General features: G+C 41.2%; 1 protein-coding gene across 1 annotated transcript in view; it reads right to left on the minus strand.

The window, feature by feature from the left end:
• Positions 1 to 16790, minus strand: part of LRRC49 (leucine rich repeat containing 49) — a 122483-nt gene that overhangs the window by 47885 nt on the left and 57808 nt on the right. The window contains 1 exon segment of the mRNA XM_044980221.1: positions 10561 to 10708. Within this exon segment, the coding sequence (XP_044836156.1) occupies positions 10561 to 10708 (148 nt within the window).

The following is a 16790-nucleotide window of genomic DNA, read 5'->3' on the forward strand; positions in this document are numbered from 1 at the left end:
TCAGTCCTTCTTGTTCAGCTGATCGCTAAGAGAAACAAGTTAGTTTACATTTACGGACGATAATACTGCCCACTTCTTAATTACAGGGTCACTTGAAAGTGAGAACAGGCGTTCGTATGGCACCACTGTAGCTGGCATTGCAAGATATTTACGTGCTAAATGCACTAAAGATTCATATGCCTCTTCATGCTTCGGCCATTGTTCCAGAGGACATGCTTCCATGCTGATGACGCTCATTAAAAAAACATGCATTAATTAAATTTGTCACTTAACTCCTTGGGGAGAACTGTATGTCTCCTGCTCTTTTTACCTGCATTCTGCCATATATTTCATGTTATAGCAGTCTCAGATGATGACCCAGCACATGTTGTTTGTTTTAAGTACACTGTCATTGCAAATTTGACATAATGCAAAGAAGGCACCAATGTGAAATTTCTAAAGATAGCTACAGCACTGGACCCAAGACTCTTAAGTGCCTTCCAAAAATCAGAGAGGGATGAGGTGTGGAGCTTGCTTTCAGAAGTCTTAAAAGAGCAACATTCTGATGCAGAAACTACAGAACCCGAACCACCAAAGAAGAAAATCAACCTTCTTCTGGTGGCATCTGACTCAGACAATGAAAATGAACATGCATCAGTCTACACTGCTTTGGATCATTATCGGAAAGAACTCGCCATCAGCATGGATGCAGGCCTCTGGAATAGTGGTTGAAGCATGAAGGGATATATGAATCTTTAGTGCATCTGGAATGTAAATATCTTGAGACACTGGCTACAACAGTGCCATACAAACGCCTATTCTCACTTTCAGGTGACATTGTAATTAAGAAGCAGGCAGCAACAAATGGATATAAACTGGACACTAGGAAGTTTAGACTTGAAATTAGATGAAGGTTTCTAACCATTAGAGGAGTGAAGTTCTGGAACAGCCTTCCAAGGGGAGTTGTGGGGGCAAAAGATATATCTGGCTTCAAGACTAAGCTTGATAAGTTTATGGAGGGGATCGTATGATGGGATAGCCTAATTTTGGCAATTAATTGATCTTCGATTATTAGCAGGTAAATAGGCCCAATGGTCTGTGATGGGATGTTAGATGGGGTGGGATCTGAGTTGCTACAGAGAATTCTTTCCTGGGTGCTGGCTGGTGAGTCTTGCCCACATGCTCAGGGTTTATCTGATCGCCATATTTGGGGTCAGGAAGGAATTTTCCTCCAGGGAAGATTAGCAGAGGCTAAGGAAGGCTAAGAGGCTAAGGTTTTTCACCTTCCTCTGCAGCAGAGCCAGTGCAACCATTTAGGCGACCTAGGCGGTTGCCTAGGGTGCTAGGATTTGGGGGGCGCCATTTTCTTCGGCAGCGACCGCGGCGGCCAGATCTTCGGCCGCCCTGGATGCCCCCGGGATTTAGGCAGAGGGAGCTGGGGTAGGGAAGCGCAGGGAGGGCCGCCTGCAGCAAGTAAGGGGGGCGGCACGCAGGGGAACTCCCCGCCCCAGCTCACCCCTGCCTCTCCTCCTCCCCGAGCACGCCGTGGCTGCTTCACTTCTCCCGCCTCCCAGGCTTGCGGCGCCAATCAGCTTAGGCGCGGCAAGCCTGGGAGGCAGGAGATGTGAAACAGCCACGGCATGCTCAGGGAGGAGGAGGGGCAGGGGTGAGCTGGGGTGGGTGCCTCAGGGTGGAGGGTGGGGAGCTGCCGCAAGGGGGGGGTGCCTCAGGGCGGAGGGGGGAGTTGCCGTGGGGGGTGCCTCAGGGTGGGGGTGTGGGGGGGGGAGGGCGCAAGGTGGAAGTTTCGCCTAGGGCGCGAAACATCCTTGCACCGGCCCTGCTCTGCAGCATGGGGCACAGGTCACTTGCTGGAGGATTCTCTGCACCTTGAGGTCTTTAAACCACGATTTAAGGACTTCAATAACTCAGACATAGGTTAGGGGTTTGTTACAGGAGTGGGTGGGTGAGATTCTGTGGCCTGTGTTGTGCAGGAGGTCAGACTAGATGACCACAATGGTCCCTTCTGACCTTAAGTCTATGAATCTATTATATTCTGCAAATGTAAACAAACTTGTTTGTCTGAGCGATTGGCTGAACAAGAAGGAGGACTGATTGGACTTGTAGCCTCTAATGTTTTACATTGTTTTATTTTTGAATGCAGGGTGTTTTTGTACATAATTCTACATTTGTAAGTTCAACATTAATGATAAAGAGATTGCACTACAGTACTTGTAGAAAGTGAACTGAAAACTATTTCTTTTGTTTTTTACAGTGAAAATACATGTAATAAAATTAAGTGAGTACTGTACACTTCGCATTCTGTGTTGTAACTGAAATCACTATATTTGAAAACAGAAATCATCCAAAAATATTTAAATAAATGGTATTCTATTATTAACAGTACAATTAATCACGATTAATTTTTTTAATCATGCAATTAATCACAATTAATTTTTAATCGCTTGACAGCCCTATTTTTTTTATATGGGAATTAGATACAGTGCTCTTGTCAGCTAATTTCTAACTTCTTATCTGCAAAAAAATGCTCAAGTTTTCAGATGCCTAAAATGTAGCCTCTGGAATCTCAGTTAAAGTTGGACACCCCCTCCCCCACAATCTGAAATGGCCCCTGTCCTTCAAGCAGTCTAAAGACATGATCCTAACAGGTTACAAGTCTCCTCAATTCGCAGTGAGAGTTACTTGTGCTAATCACTTCTCAGAACAAGTTCAATAAGATATAACAATCAAAGTTTTGGGATAAGAAAAATATTGTAAAGTTGGAGGTGAATAGCTCTTGTTTTCTTTAGGTGACTGATCTTACTCCCATTAAAGGCAATGGGAGTGTTTCCATTGACTTTAATGGGTTGGATTAGGCACTTAAGAGGTAAGTGTTGCTAAAAATCTTGCAGAGTACAAAGCTGGAACATAAAATGCCTCTGAGAATCTACTCCCCAGTAAATATTGGTTCTAATATAGAACATTTATGACTGGACTAATCAAAGGCTGTCAGTTAAATTAAATTTGCTGTAGACCTATGTTTTTCTCTTCACTTCTCCCACCACTTTTGCAGACTGTAATTCTAATACCACAATATTAGATTATCTGGTATATTTTCACAAATATTTCTACAAATAAATTCATTACTAAAACAAAACTAAAAACTATACAAAGCCAGTTTTTTTCTTTCAACTACTATCAGGAAAAGTACACCTTCCTATAATGAAAATAAAGACGATAATAAAGCACCAAATTTGGTGTTTTCTACAGATTAACATTCATACAGTGCTTTGAAAAATGTAACATTCTGTAAATATGTTAAGTACTCTTCTTAGTCAGAGGACATTCATAACATATTATTTCATTACATCCCAACATTGTAATTGGAAATATTTGAGAGTATTTTTTGTAGGCAACTAATTTTACACAATTTTTTTGGTAAGTAAAATACAAATAAAATGAGTCTGTCGTATTCAATTTATGTCTGAATCATAATCCAAAAGATTCATTTTAATAGTTAAACTGTTCCTGCCCCCTTTTGTTCCAGTGATTTAACTAGAATTAAAAAGAGAGAAAGCAAAGGGTATTTTCTGTAGACCATTCACTGGACTATATTAACTATATTTTTCATATAACATTGCTACTTACTAATTCTCAAGAAACCTCATATTTGTCCCTAAATACTGGCATTTGGTAATGTTTGTCTCGCATCAGGACAATTAAATAACACAGTAGAGCCATATTAGGCTAAATGTTCCTTGTTTACAGAAATCCAAATATTCTCATAGCACAGTATTTTTAGAACACATATTTTCCAAGTAACAAAGAAATGTTAGCTATGAAGTGAAAAGCAAAGAGGTTCTCCAACACAAACATTTGAGAAGTATACTTTTTAAAACTTACCGTATATACTCGTTCACAAGCTGAACATTTTTGGTAAAAAAGTGACGCATCAAAGAGCGGGGGTCAGCTTATAAACAGGTCTACACCAAAATGTGATGATTTTAAACTCTATGGAATCATTGAATTGAATATCTAATACATTGTCGTTTTGTTCACCTGGAGCGGCTGCAGGCATGGAGCCCCTCAGCTCCCTGTGGCTGCGGTTCGCCGTTCCCAGCCAATGGGAGCTGCGGAAAGTGGCTTGTCCCTTCCTGCAGCTCCCGTTGGCTGGGAACTGCAAAACGCAGCCATAGGGAGCCAATGGGCTCCATGCCTGCAGACACTCCAAGTAAACAAAACGTCCCACCAGCGGCTTACCCTGGCAGGCTGGGAGCCAAAGTTTGCCGACCCATTTACTGATGTCAATACTGCAGCCTTTTAAAGTTGCAAAGGCTTTGTTTAGTGGACTAGATTGGCTTGAAAGGAATACTAAAAGAGCAGTGCTGCAGATCTGCACGACATTTGACCCATGCATTTCACAAAATGCTATGCCTTACAAATCAATCAGAAAAATACAATGAATTATAGTACTATAGCACTGGTGTCAGTCCGCTACTGTGTAATTTGATCTCTTCATGCATTTCTACCAATGGACCTCTTGGAGTGTCTGCAGGCACAGAGCCTCTCAGCTCCCAGTGTCCGCGGTTTGCCGTTCCCAGCCAATGGGAGCTGCGGGGCCACTTCCTGCAGCTCCCATTGGCTGGGAATGGCAAACTGCGGACACTGGGAGCTGAGGGGCTCCATGCCTGTGAATGCCCCAGGTAAACAAAACATCCAGGCCCACTAGCAGCTTACCCTAACGGGCCAGGAGCCAAAGTTTGCCAACCCCTGAAATATAGGGTCGGCTTATGAAAGGGTCAGTTTTTGCTATTTTTACCTAACCATCTTGGGGGGTTAGCTTATAAACGAATGGGCTAATGAACGAGTATATACGGTAATTTTATTTATTTCATAACCCCCTGAAGTGTTTATGAGAAAATATCTTCCAAAACTGTCAGAGAAAAGTTTTTTTGGGGGTTGGGGGGAGGGTCCCCTCTAAAACAGAAAGGCCCTGTAAGAAATATCAGACTTAACTTTTCACTTTCATTTTTCAGAAACTTAAGACACTAACAGAGAATTTAGGCAATCTCAAGAAATAATCTTGATATGTTAAAGCTTAAAATGAACTGTTGTATTTGTACAGTAGTTTTAAGTAATGTGAAAGCACGCAGAGCAACTGGATAGTTGCTCATTCTAAGATGAAATAAACAAGAACTTCATGACACACTTATCACACTTATTAAACTTATTAAACTTCACTACTACTAAACCATTACCACAGTATCTGATGGAAAATGAGATAGAGTACAATATACTTTAAATTACGTCCACAAGCACTGTACACTTCGTATTCTGTGTTGTGACTGAGATCACTATATTTGAAAATGTAGAAATAATCCAAAAATATTTAAATAAATGGTATTCTATTAACAGCATGAATAAATGATTAACAGCACCTTCCTTAAAGGGGCAACAGTCCTTTCCCTCCCTGCAGGTCCAGACAATCACTCTCACCCTTGAGGATGCAGGTGTACTTTTCACTCTGTAACAGCCCTGGTGATTTCTTTGTATTTCCTTGTTGATTCTTATTTTTGCATTTTATTACTGTGTCCTTTTGTTACCTTCACCCAAAGTTTTATATTAAAGGTTGCATACAAACAAGAAAGTGACTATATCTGTAGGTCTACCATGCTAGCAGCTGCCCCAATGCTAATATGGCATAACATTGATAGTAGCACTCCAAATACTAATTGCAGCTGAACCCATTGCCATGAGGTAGGGCATGCTGGAGAACATTACAAATGAGCTCTGAGTAGAATGATAAATAGAGCACGCTGAGATGCACGTTCGGTTCCCACTTTAGGGTTATTTTATTTTATTTGTTGTATGTTTATTATTATTCTTCTTCACAGAGGTGCTTCTAGTGAATGCCACTACCTGAATATCCAGTGCCAAGGATAAACCGACTATAACTCCGAGACTGTGAACTAGCTTAGCTAGTTGAGTACAGCTGTCCACCCATATTTCCATAGCATGTCTTATATAAAAATATTCCAAACAGAGAGTTCTGTTTAAATATCTGTAACAAATATCTTATATAGGTATACATTTATGTTCAAGAACATACATTAATATATTAGAACTAAATAAAATACAACTACTGATACTAGTCAGCTCTGTGTTCTTGGGGAACAAGGGTGCAGTATCTAGCCTGTCTGACTCATGATGCCAACCTATGTTCAAGTATGTGTTCTGATGCATAGACCCAAACTCTGCATCAGTTCCACTGAGACTCCATCTTCTCCTCACTGATCGTGCTGGGGACTCTGCCTGTCTCCAGCACTCAAGACCCTGAGCTACCACTATCACCTGGGAACTCCGACCAGTTTAAGCCTCCTGGAGTGGGTGAGATCCCCCTCTTTCTCTCTCTCTGTTTTCCTTTCTATTTAGGTATTAACCCTAAATAAGGTATGCTATGTTGCTTTAGCCTTCCTTGTGTAGTTATCACTATTATTCAATAAATAACTTTTATGGTTAAGCTGGTTGCTTCTCTCTCTCTTGCTGAACTTTAATCTTTTGTGTTTTTAGCTTCCCCCATTTACTCTGCAGCAATGGTTCTTTTACCTAAGCTAAAGATCCCTGCAGCACCCAAAATACTGTGGGGTTTGCTCATCAAGTAGGTTACTACCAGTACAATTGTGATGTGAGAGTGGGGATAGTGACGTGCGGAATCTGGGACACATAGGGGGGGCAGCTTGAAAGTGCTGCTTGACTCGATTCGCTCAGACTTGCTCTGTTAATGTATGTGTGGGTGTTCATCCGGTTCTGGGGCTGGAGGAACCCAGCCCTAAGGAACCTAGGTCCTGCAGGATAGCTCCATTGGGAGGGGACTTGCAGAAGGGAGAAGTAGAGCTCCATATGGAAAACACAAAAGTGACACAAGCAGTACATTGATAGAATTATAGACCTTCCCCTCCCTAACCCCCGAAGAGTAACCCGAATAAATGAGCATACCCCAAAGTAACAGGCAAATCTGGTAACATTAACTAAGTCATAAAAATCTGAAGAATAGCCTGGGATACTATAAACTCATAGGGAGACTGAATGCATATAAAATATAAAACAGTACACTTCTAATACCCAATAAGTTCGTATCATCCGTATCTTGGAGATAACATGCTGCTCACTAATGGAAGTTATAGCATTTTGGTTTCATGTAATACAGGAATGAACAAAGACATGCCTCCTCAGAAGATAGAGAAGCCAATTTTTTTTTAAAGTTTTCCTGATCTACAACTGTTCTTTGTAAAAATGGTATTTGATTAAAAAGGTGCATCTCCCATTATTTTTATACTAGCCTCTAAATTTCCTAAATTATGTGAATTAAGGGACAGGATTATTTCTTCTAATAATTTATTAGGAAATTCCTGAGAAGTCTGTTTTTCTCAGAGTTGCGAGGGAGATTTTGTTTGGGGTCTTTCTATAGCATTGCCCTACCAGTGCTAAAACACTTCACAGGTGGAAGGTCTCTCAATGAAAAAATGTAACAGCACCAGGAGGGAATTCCATTCTGAATAAAATAGGAGAACCAATTCCCTATTCTAGAAAAATTTTCAAGCAATAATAGCTGTGTTCATTTCAAGCCACAGAAGTCTTTAGGATATCAATAAAGAGAGGCAAAGAAGTTTTACTTGAAATATATAACTGTTAAGTCTACATTTAGAGCTGGGAGCCATGGCAAAGCTTTTTAAAATATATGTATTGTACTTAACAGATTTTGTTGGAAGGGCAAATTACATACATGGTGCACAGTCCATATATTTCTTTCTGGTTAACTCCTCCACAGTAAGTAGGCTTAGAAGGAGTAGATTTTTTTCAGTAAACGTCAATTCACCGTTGATTTTGTTCACAAATCAACAAAAAATATTTTCATAGATAATAATCAAAATGTATATATAGGCAAAGTAAGAAAAATGCTGCTTGAGAATTTATTAGAGTTTGATTTAAGGATATTTACTTTGTATATTTTGACATGATGTTTACAATTTGTGTTTTAACAGTTATAAAGCTTTAACTTTTTGAATCTCACCATCTACTGTCATTAAATAATTACTGCCTAACTCCTTTGTTGTCTGACCACCCGGTAATAGGGTGTTCAGGGCGGCTGGGTGGGTTAGGGCTTTGTGTACCTGGTTTCCAGTCACTAGTTGCAGAAAAAAGGGTGGGGAAGGATAGACATGCCTGGTCCTACCCCAGAGGCATCGTGGTCTCAGCCCACCTATGGGCCTAGTTCTCAAGCAGGATGTAGTAGGGGAACCAGGGCCAATCCTCTCCATGGGATCCCAGCCCAGGGCCCTGTGGAAAACAGCACCAGCCAAGTCCTCCACACAGAGAACCCAAGTCTGCCACCCTGGACCACTTCCTATTTATCTGCTCCTTCAGCTTGGGTCATGGTCCCCTAAAGTTCAAACAATCAGAAGTTTAACAGAGTTCAAATGAGCAGACCCTCTCAGGACCTGTCGGTTCTCAAAAAAGGTGTGGGCGAGAGGTAGGTTATAGAAAACACCGTCCGTGGGGCTCACCAGCACCACGGGTCCATCTCAAGCTCAGCCTTCAGTGTGGCCTGCCTTTCCCCCAGACTGTTTGCTCTCCCTCTCATTGCCTGGATTTCTGAGCTTCTTTTTAACCTGTACCTCCAGCCAGAGCATGCTCTGTAGGGCTGGAGGGGCAGGACTACCTGGGCCCAGTATTGCCCTTTAGCTCCTTTGGGCGCAGTGTTAGGTTGGTATACCCCATCACACGAACCCCATAATTTCTTGCAACTGTGAAAATGTATATAGATAAAAAACAAAAAAATGCTTAAAACTAAAACATCAATATTATCGAAATTACCAAAAAAAATGAATTCTGTGACGCCTACTTATAAAGCTGCACCATATTCAATTCAAATTTAGACATCTGCAAACTGTTGTACAAAATATATCTTTGATTTACTTTTCTCAATGGTAGATGGCAGAGAAGGGCCATTTTCCTGCTTTGAGGAGAAAAAAAAAACTTACAAAGTGTGTCATCCAAAAAGGTTCAGTTTATTTTATCAACTGAAGTCTGAGGGGGAAAGAGCTGAAGACTTGCTCTTGGGATGAGATTTATCTACAGGTTAAACAATTGGATAGGTTTGTTTTTCTTAACTGGAACTGGTCTCCTAGTGTGGACAAGAGATATACACTTGCAGCCCCAGGGTAATATTTTCACAGTCCATACATGACTTAGGAACCTAAGTCTCATAGGAAGTTAACAGGACTTAGGTGCTTTTGAAAAATGTTACCCTTAGCCTCTGCTCTCACTTCAGTGAAAACCTTTGCCAGCACAGATGACATGCCAAACAGAAATGAAGGGGAATATGCAGTATATATATAATTTTCAGACAAACAGCTTCTTCAACTTTCTTGCAGAAGAAATGAAGAAATTTCTAAAAGAGCAATGACAGGTCTATTAGCTGTCTGCAAGGCAAAGCAAGACTGGGGAATTCAGGATATTCAGATGGGCCATACAATAAAGGAGAAAAAAATTACAATCCAAGTAGAGTTCTGGTCTGTTCATCAAGTGAAGTTGGACAATGACCTTTCCTATTAGTGTGAAGTAAACTCATCCACTCAGAAACATCAAGCTAGATATTGCCCACTGTATACCCGTGCAACATGCTGTTGCCACTCCGAACACCTGAATTCAGTGTTGCCCACGCAATTTTGTCATGAGCTTCATGACATTTGGTATTTTTCTTACAGACCTAGCACCTGAAGTCATATATGTGAGAAACTCAGCTTTCATTTTTAAAAAAAGTTAATTTTTAGTCCCCATGATTGTGGGAAAAGCTTGAAAATGTGAAACCCTAAGGCTCAAAAACCAGAAGGCACATAACAAGAATGATATAAATAAATCTCATGATTTTAAACCAATCTCGTGGGTTTTGTGAGGGGGGGGAGGACTTGAGTGCTTAACAATACTGTGGATCTTAAGACAACTATGGGACAAAAAGTTGGCAGAGATCAGACATAACAGAGCTGAGGAACTCAAAGATGTGGGCCTAGTTAGTTAAAGGTATTAACAGAGGGCTGCTTCTTCCAACAGGTGATAACAACAGTACAGTGGTTGTGAGGACACGTACTGTTACTTAAATCTGCAGAAGGAAGCCAAGAATGACTGGGATGGGGAAAGTTCTAGGCAGAAGCACTATACTGAACCAAGGAGTCAGTAGTTTTAGTGATAATATATTTTCCTTATTGTAATAACATTCTTTTGTTCAGTGTTTAGAAGAAAACACCTCTGATATTCTTTACTGTTGTCATGCGACAGCTGTCCACAGTATGGGTGAAGAAAAATATTTTTAAATGGTTTAATAAAAATAAATGAGTTAAGCAAGAAAAATACATACTCATGTAGCATAGAACAAAAACAAGTTACAATATTGTAATGTTCAAGTTTCATCTGAATTCAGAGGCAGATATAATGTACAATTTTTTCCATACATAGAACCTAGCAATCCTATTTGCCAATTTTAATGCTTACAGCATCTGATGAATACTTTTTTAAAAAGTTCCTTACCGTGATTCTCTTCATATCTAACTGGCGGAGCTGCATCATATGATGGAGAATAGTGTTCTTGTACCATGTCTCCTGAGCTATCGGATTGCCATCAAGGGTGATATCAGACAGGGATGAGGAATCAGCAAGGCACAGAATGTTGTCAAAACTGCACACAAAAAAGGGAATTGCTTTTAACGCAAATGAGGAATCAATTTTCCTCACAAAGACATGCAAGCTACAGGACGGCATTCTCTAAACGCTAAATATGCTTACATCAGAAGTGTGTTACAAATGAATATGAATTGTTCTTGCTTCCCTCTCCTCTATCACTAATGCTTTAGGAATTGGTAGTTTTTTGAAACAGGATCTCTCAACATAGCAAACAAATATTTCAACAAGGCATTTAAAAAATAAAATAAGGAGTTGCAATAAAAACTATCCTTGCTCAATTAATTTCATGATTTGATAACACTATTGCTCTTCATTTTATATCTTTATATATTGGTTGACGTCAATTAAAATAAAATAATAAAAATAGTAATAGAAAAGGAGTTACTGGATGCATTTACTATTGTAGCATGATGTTAGCCCTGTATTCACAAGATACTGTCTCTTGGAAGAATCAGAAAACTGAAGTTCATAACTACTTGCAGGCATTATAACCCCCAAAATAAGAATGATTGTCATTTTCTTGGCTAAATTTTACCTTGAATATTTCATTTTGCCTAAGTAAATTTCCCCACCACCAGCACTGGAGAGAAATGTTACTTTTCTTAATTTACGGCCCTAAAAATATTATATAGAGCTTCTCAGCACTGCTAAACATCTGCCATAATTCACTTTAACAGAAGCTGATTCAGTGGTGGGTGAAGGGATTCCTTTTTACATAGTTCGCACAGTAGTTTGGAATTTTTCAAGATCTTAAAATATAAGATACGGCAGCATTTTTTTACCTAATTAGAATCACAGAATATCAGGGCTGGAAGGGACCTCAGGAGGTCATCTAGTCCAACCCCCTGCTCAAAGCGGGACTAATCCCCGTATCCCTCAATGGCCCCTCTCAAGGATTGAACTCACAACTCTGGGTTTGGCAGTCCAATGCTCAAACCACTGAGCTATTCCTCCCCGTTCCAAACTACTGAATTGTGTGAATTAAAGCAAAATAATAAATTAATTCAGGATCCCTGTATCATAAAATATACATTGTTCCTTTATTCTGACACACATCTTTTTTTCTGATATTTAATAATGTGCAAGAACATGCACTGCTCAAATATTTTGTAAAAAATAAATTCTTAGTAATGAGACCATAGTACATACAGTACTCATCTATTTATATATTTTCTGAGAAGAGTGCAAAGACCACTAATGTTTGTGTGTATTATAAAGTGTGCAGATTAGTGAAGTTCTGCTCATATTTCATGTGTCTGAGTATATCAGAAGTTGATGGATAAATGCCATTAGTTAGATAAGAGCCTACGCTTGCCAACATCTGAAGGACATTTGCAATCTTATTATGTACATTTATATGTCCTCTATGTAAAAATATGGCTGCCGAAATTTCATTGAAACCTGGCTATGTGCTGGTCTAGATAAAAGACAAATACTATATGAAAATACAAGAAGACTCCTTTGAGAAGTGGAGAGAGAGATTCGAGACACCCTTTCTAATCCTTCAGAAAAGGAAAAGCAGACAGTGGAAAAATCCAAATGTTCTAAGATAAACAATGTAAACAATAGCAAAAACATTTCTATTCGAAGGTATAACATCATGTTGCCGCTTCGATCTGTGTATGGAAGACCATTCCATGCAGAAAAAGGGCTCTGGTGCCTTCATCCTCCTAGAAGGCAACAAAAAATACTGTGCACCCTACAGAAGCTGCAGTCAAAAGAGGACCTTGCAAGTATGGTTCCATTGCAGACACTGGAGACCAGAGCTGTAGGAGAGGTCCAAGGCCTCCATGCAGATGGCCAGGCCTCCTGCAAATCCTTGGCGAGACATCGTATTAAGTGTCTTACCACCCCATAACAGCAGACCTTTGTGGGATACAAAATTTGTATCTGCATCTGATCCACAATCCACAAAAATGATCTATGGATATAAAACGGATATCTGCAGATTTGCAGGGCTCTACAGAACAGTGCAGGAGAATGTCTATAAGGAAATCTTTTCAGAGTTTCTGTGAATGATAAATCCCCTCTTTTAAAAGCCAACTATTTAAATCAGGGGTGGGCAAACTATGGCCCATGGACTGGATCCAACCCGCCAGCCATTTTAAGCCAGCCCTTGAGCTTTCACTGGGGAGTGGGGTCTGGGGCTTGCCCCACTCCAGCCAGGGTGCAGGGTTGGGGACTGCTCCACGTGGCTCCCGGAAGCCATGGCATGGCCCCCCTCCAGCGCTCCAGCCAGGAAGCAGGGCTGGGGGCTGCTCCACACGGCTCCTGAAAGAAGCGTCATGGTCCCCCTCCAGCTCCTATGTGCTCCAATTGTCCCCTCTGGTGCTCCAATGGGAGCTGCAGGGGCAGTGCCTGCGGACAGGGCAGCATGCAGAACTGCCTGGCCGCACCTCCATGTAGGAGCCGGAGGTAAGTGCTGCCCAGAGCCTGCACCCCTGAGCCTCTCCCCAACCCCCTGCTCCAGCCGTGATCCCCCTCCCACCCTCTGAATCCCTCGATCCCAGCCCAGAGCACACTCCGACACCCCAAACTCCTCATCCCCAGCCCTATTCCAGAGCCCGCACTCCCAGCCGGAGCCCTCCCCTGCACTCCACTCCCCTGCCCCAGCCCCAGCCCCAAGCCCCCTTCTGCACACTGAACTCCTCATTTCTGATCCCACCCTGGAGCCCACACCCCCAACCAGAGCCCTCACTCCCTCCTGCACCGCAACCCCAATTTTGTGAGCATTCATGGCCCGCCATACAATTTCTATTCCTGGATGTGGCCCTCGGGCCACAAAGTTTGCCCATCCATGATTTAAACTATGATTCTTTAATATACACAAGTGCTATGATTTAAATATCAGCCCAGGGCAATTGTGCCACATGACCATGGAAAACCATGGTAGTATTAAAGCATCATGTTATTACCTAATAATCATACAATTAATACTTGCCACCACAGTATAAAAGATTACAAATATCTTCTGTATTAAATGCTTCCTCTTTTGGTAAACTTTTAAAAAGTATTTTCTCCATCCAGTTGCTAGTTTTATGAGTAAATACTTGTTTCAGTGCTGCATTTTCCACATTTCTCAACCAACAGCTTGATCTACCTTATAGATCTACAGGACACATATGACTAGACTGCAAATACATCTACATTCTATACAGCAAGAACTGCTTTGGTATGCTGTCCTTTGTGACTCACAAAATCAAAACAAAAGCTACTCCTTTATCCCAAGATACATATTTCTAAATACACTATATTAAGTCTTATCACAGAATATCAGGATTGGAAGGGACCTCAGGAAGTCATCTAGTCTAACCCCCTGCTCAAAGCAGGACCAATCCCCAGACACATGTTTGCCCCAGATCCCTAAATGGCCCTCTCAAGGATGGAGCTCACAACCCTGGGTTTAGCAGACCAATGCTCAAACCACTGAGCTATCCCTCCCCCACAAATATTGTGCTTATCATGATAAGCACAATGATAAGTCTTGCCAATTTAAAACAACTTACAAAAACAAATGTTAGTATAAAAAAAATTAATAACTGGGCAAAACAGGTTTCACATAGTGATATGTTGCTGAAAAATATAACACAATGAGCTACATAAAAGGTGCACTCAAGGAATGGATGAACGGCACTACGTGCAAAAAGTTTTAGTAATACCCACTGCACTAAAACTGGATAATGAAACTCGTGCTGGTGAAATTATTTGAGAAATGATATAAGCAATGAAGAACAGAGGAGAAAAGACTATTAGGATTTGTTAATAATTACATTTTGCACTTCTATAATGTCTTCCTTCTGAGGGCCTCAAAGAATTTTACAAAATAAATGACACCAAGCCTTATTACATTTTCTATCATATTTCTGTGCAACAACAAACTAATGGGTATAGCACCTACAAGTAATGAACCCATGTGATGGAGCACCATAAGATCTAAACAAAGGAGTTACTTGGCAAAGGGGAAAAGCAGCATCCTTTCACATCTAATTATATTTTAATGTAGGGAAACTGATCAGCTAAACGCTTTAAATACCTAATGTGAAAGCCTGGCCCTACTAAAAATCAGTGGACATTTTGCCACTGATTTCAACTGAGCCAGCATTTCACCAACAAAGAGTCCTGTGGCGCCTTATAGACTAACAGACGTATTGGAGCATAAGCTTTCATGGGTGAATACCCACTTCGTCAGTTGAATGTAGTGGAAATTTCCAGGTATAAATATGCAGGCAAAGATCAGTCTAGCGATAACGAGGTTAGTTCAATCAGGGAGGATGAGGCCCTCTTCTAGCAGTTTAGGTGTGAACACCAAGGGAGGAGAAACTGCTTTTGTAGTTGGCTAGCCATTCACAGTCTTTGTTTAATCCTGAGCTGATGATGTCAAATTTGCAAATGAACTGAAGCTCAGCAGTTTCTCTTTGAAGTCTGGCCCTGAAGTTTTTTTGCTACCTTTAAATCTGCTATTGTGTGTCCAGGGAGGTTGAAGTGTTCTCCTACAGCTTTTTGTGACTGTGAATGACTGCGAATGGCTAACCAACTACAAACGCAGTTTCTCCTCCCTTGGTATTCACAGCTCGACTGCTAGAAGGCCTCATTCTCCCTGATTGAACTAACCTTGTTATCTCTAGACTGATTCTTGCCTGCATATTTGTACCTGCCTCTGGAAATTTCCACTACATTCATCTGATGAAGTGGGTATTCACCCACGAAAGCTTATGCTCCAATACGTCTGTTAGTCTATAAGGTGCCACAGGAATCTTTGTCACTTTTTACAGATCCAGACTAACACAGCTACCCCTCTGATACTCGACAGCATTTCACCCTTATTCTTCATTATTGCATTCTATAGCATAAAATGACTAGACAATAGATTCTAAATATACGTATACTTTTTTTTTCTCTTTTTTTTTTTTAAGAGAAGGTTACTCACCCTGTGCAGTAGCTGAGGTTATCAAGATAGTTGTCTCCGTGGGTGTTCCACTTTAGGTGACTGTGCGCCTCAGCACTTGTAATTAGAGATTTTTAGTAGCAGTGCCTGGTTGAGTCACACATGCACTGTCCCCGTCTCAAGGAGTCTCAGGCAGTTACACAGCGCTGTGCAACCAGCCCTCCCTCGGTTCCTTCTCTACTGCAGAGTCCATGGTGTGAAAAAAAAAACCCTCTGAAGTAGAGGGGAGACGGGAGAGTAGTGGAGCACCCACAGGGACAACCATATCGAAGAACCTCAGTTACTGCACAAGGTGATTAATCTTCTCATTCTTTGACGAGTGTCCCTGTGGGTGCTCCACTTTTGGTGACTGTAGAGCAGTGCCTCTTGGTGGAAGGGATGGGCTTTGGAGTTGCAGTGGATGATAAAACTGTATGTCCAAATAAAGCGTCTGATGACATGTGCTGCTGTATCGCATAATGAATGTATGGGCCCAGGTTGCTGATTTACAGCTGTCCATAATGGGCACATTGTTAAGGAAGGCTACTGAGGCAGAGAGTGCTCTGGTGAAGTGTGTGCAAGTCCCTGGTGGGGGTTGTAGCTGTTGATGGCCATAGCAAAAGTCAATGCAGCCGGAGAGCCATTTAGACAGCCTCTGTTTGGATACGGCATCTCCCTTAGATCATTCCATGATGGAAAGAAATAACTTTGGTGACTTTCTGAAAGTCTTTGTCCTCTCAATGTAAAATGCTAGCACCCTTCGGACATCCAGGCTGTGAAGCACTGCTTCTTGTTTATTCCTGTGAGGTTCTGGGAAGAATGATGGGAGATGGATGGGTAATTCAAATGGAATGAGGAAACTACTTTATGTAAAAATTTGGGGTGTGGTCCTAGGGTAACTTTCTTTTTGAAAAATATCATGTATGGGGGCTGGTGCTATGAGGGCCCCATTTCTCATCGAGCAGATGTGATAGCAATGAGAATGGCTGACTTCATCAAGAGATGGAGAAATAAACACATCGCTGATGGTTTAAAAGGGGGTCCAGTAATGTATCACAGCACCAGATTGAGGTCTCATGATGGAGTAGGGGCTCGTATTTCAGAGCAAAGGTTATAAAGACCCTTGAGAAAGCGTTTAATGGTCAGGAGAGTG

Source organism: Mauremys mutica, chromosome 11 (genome assembly GCF_020497125.1).
Source record: "Mauremys mutica isolate MM-2020 ecotype Southern chromosome 11, ASM2049712v1, whole genome shotgun sequence".
Taxonomy (NCBI): domain Eukaryota; kingdom Metazoa; phylum Chordata; order Testudines; family Geoemydidae; genus Mauremys; species Mauremys mutica.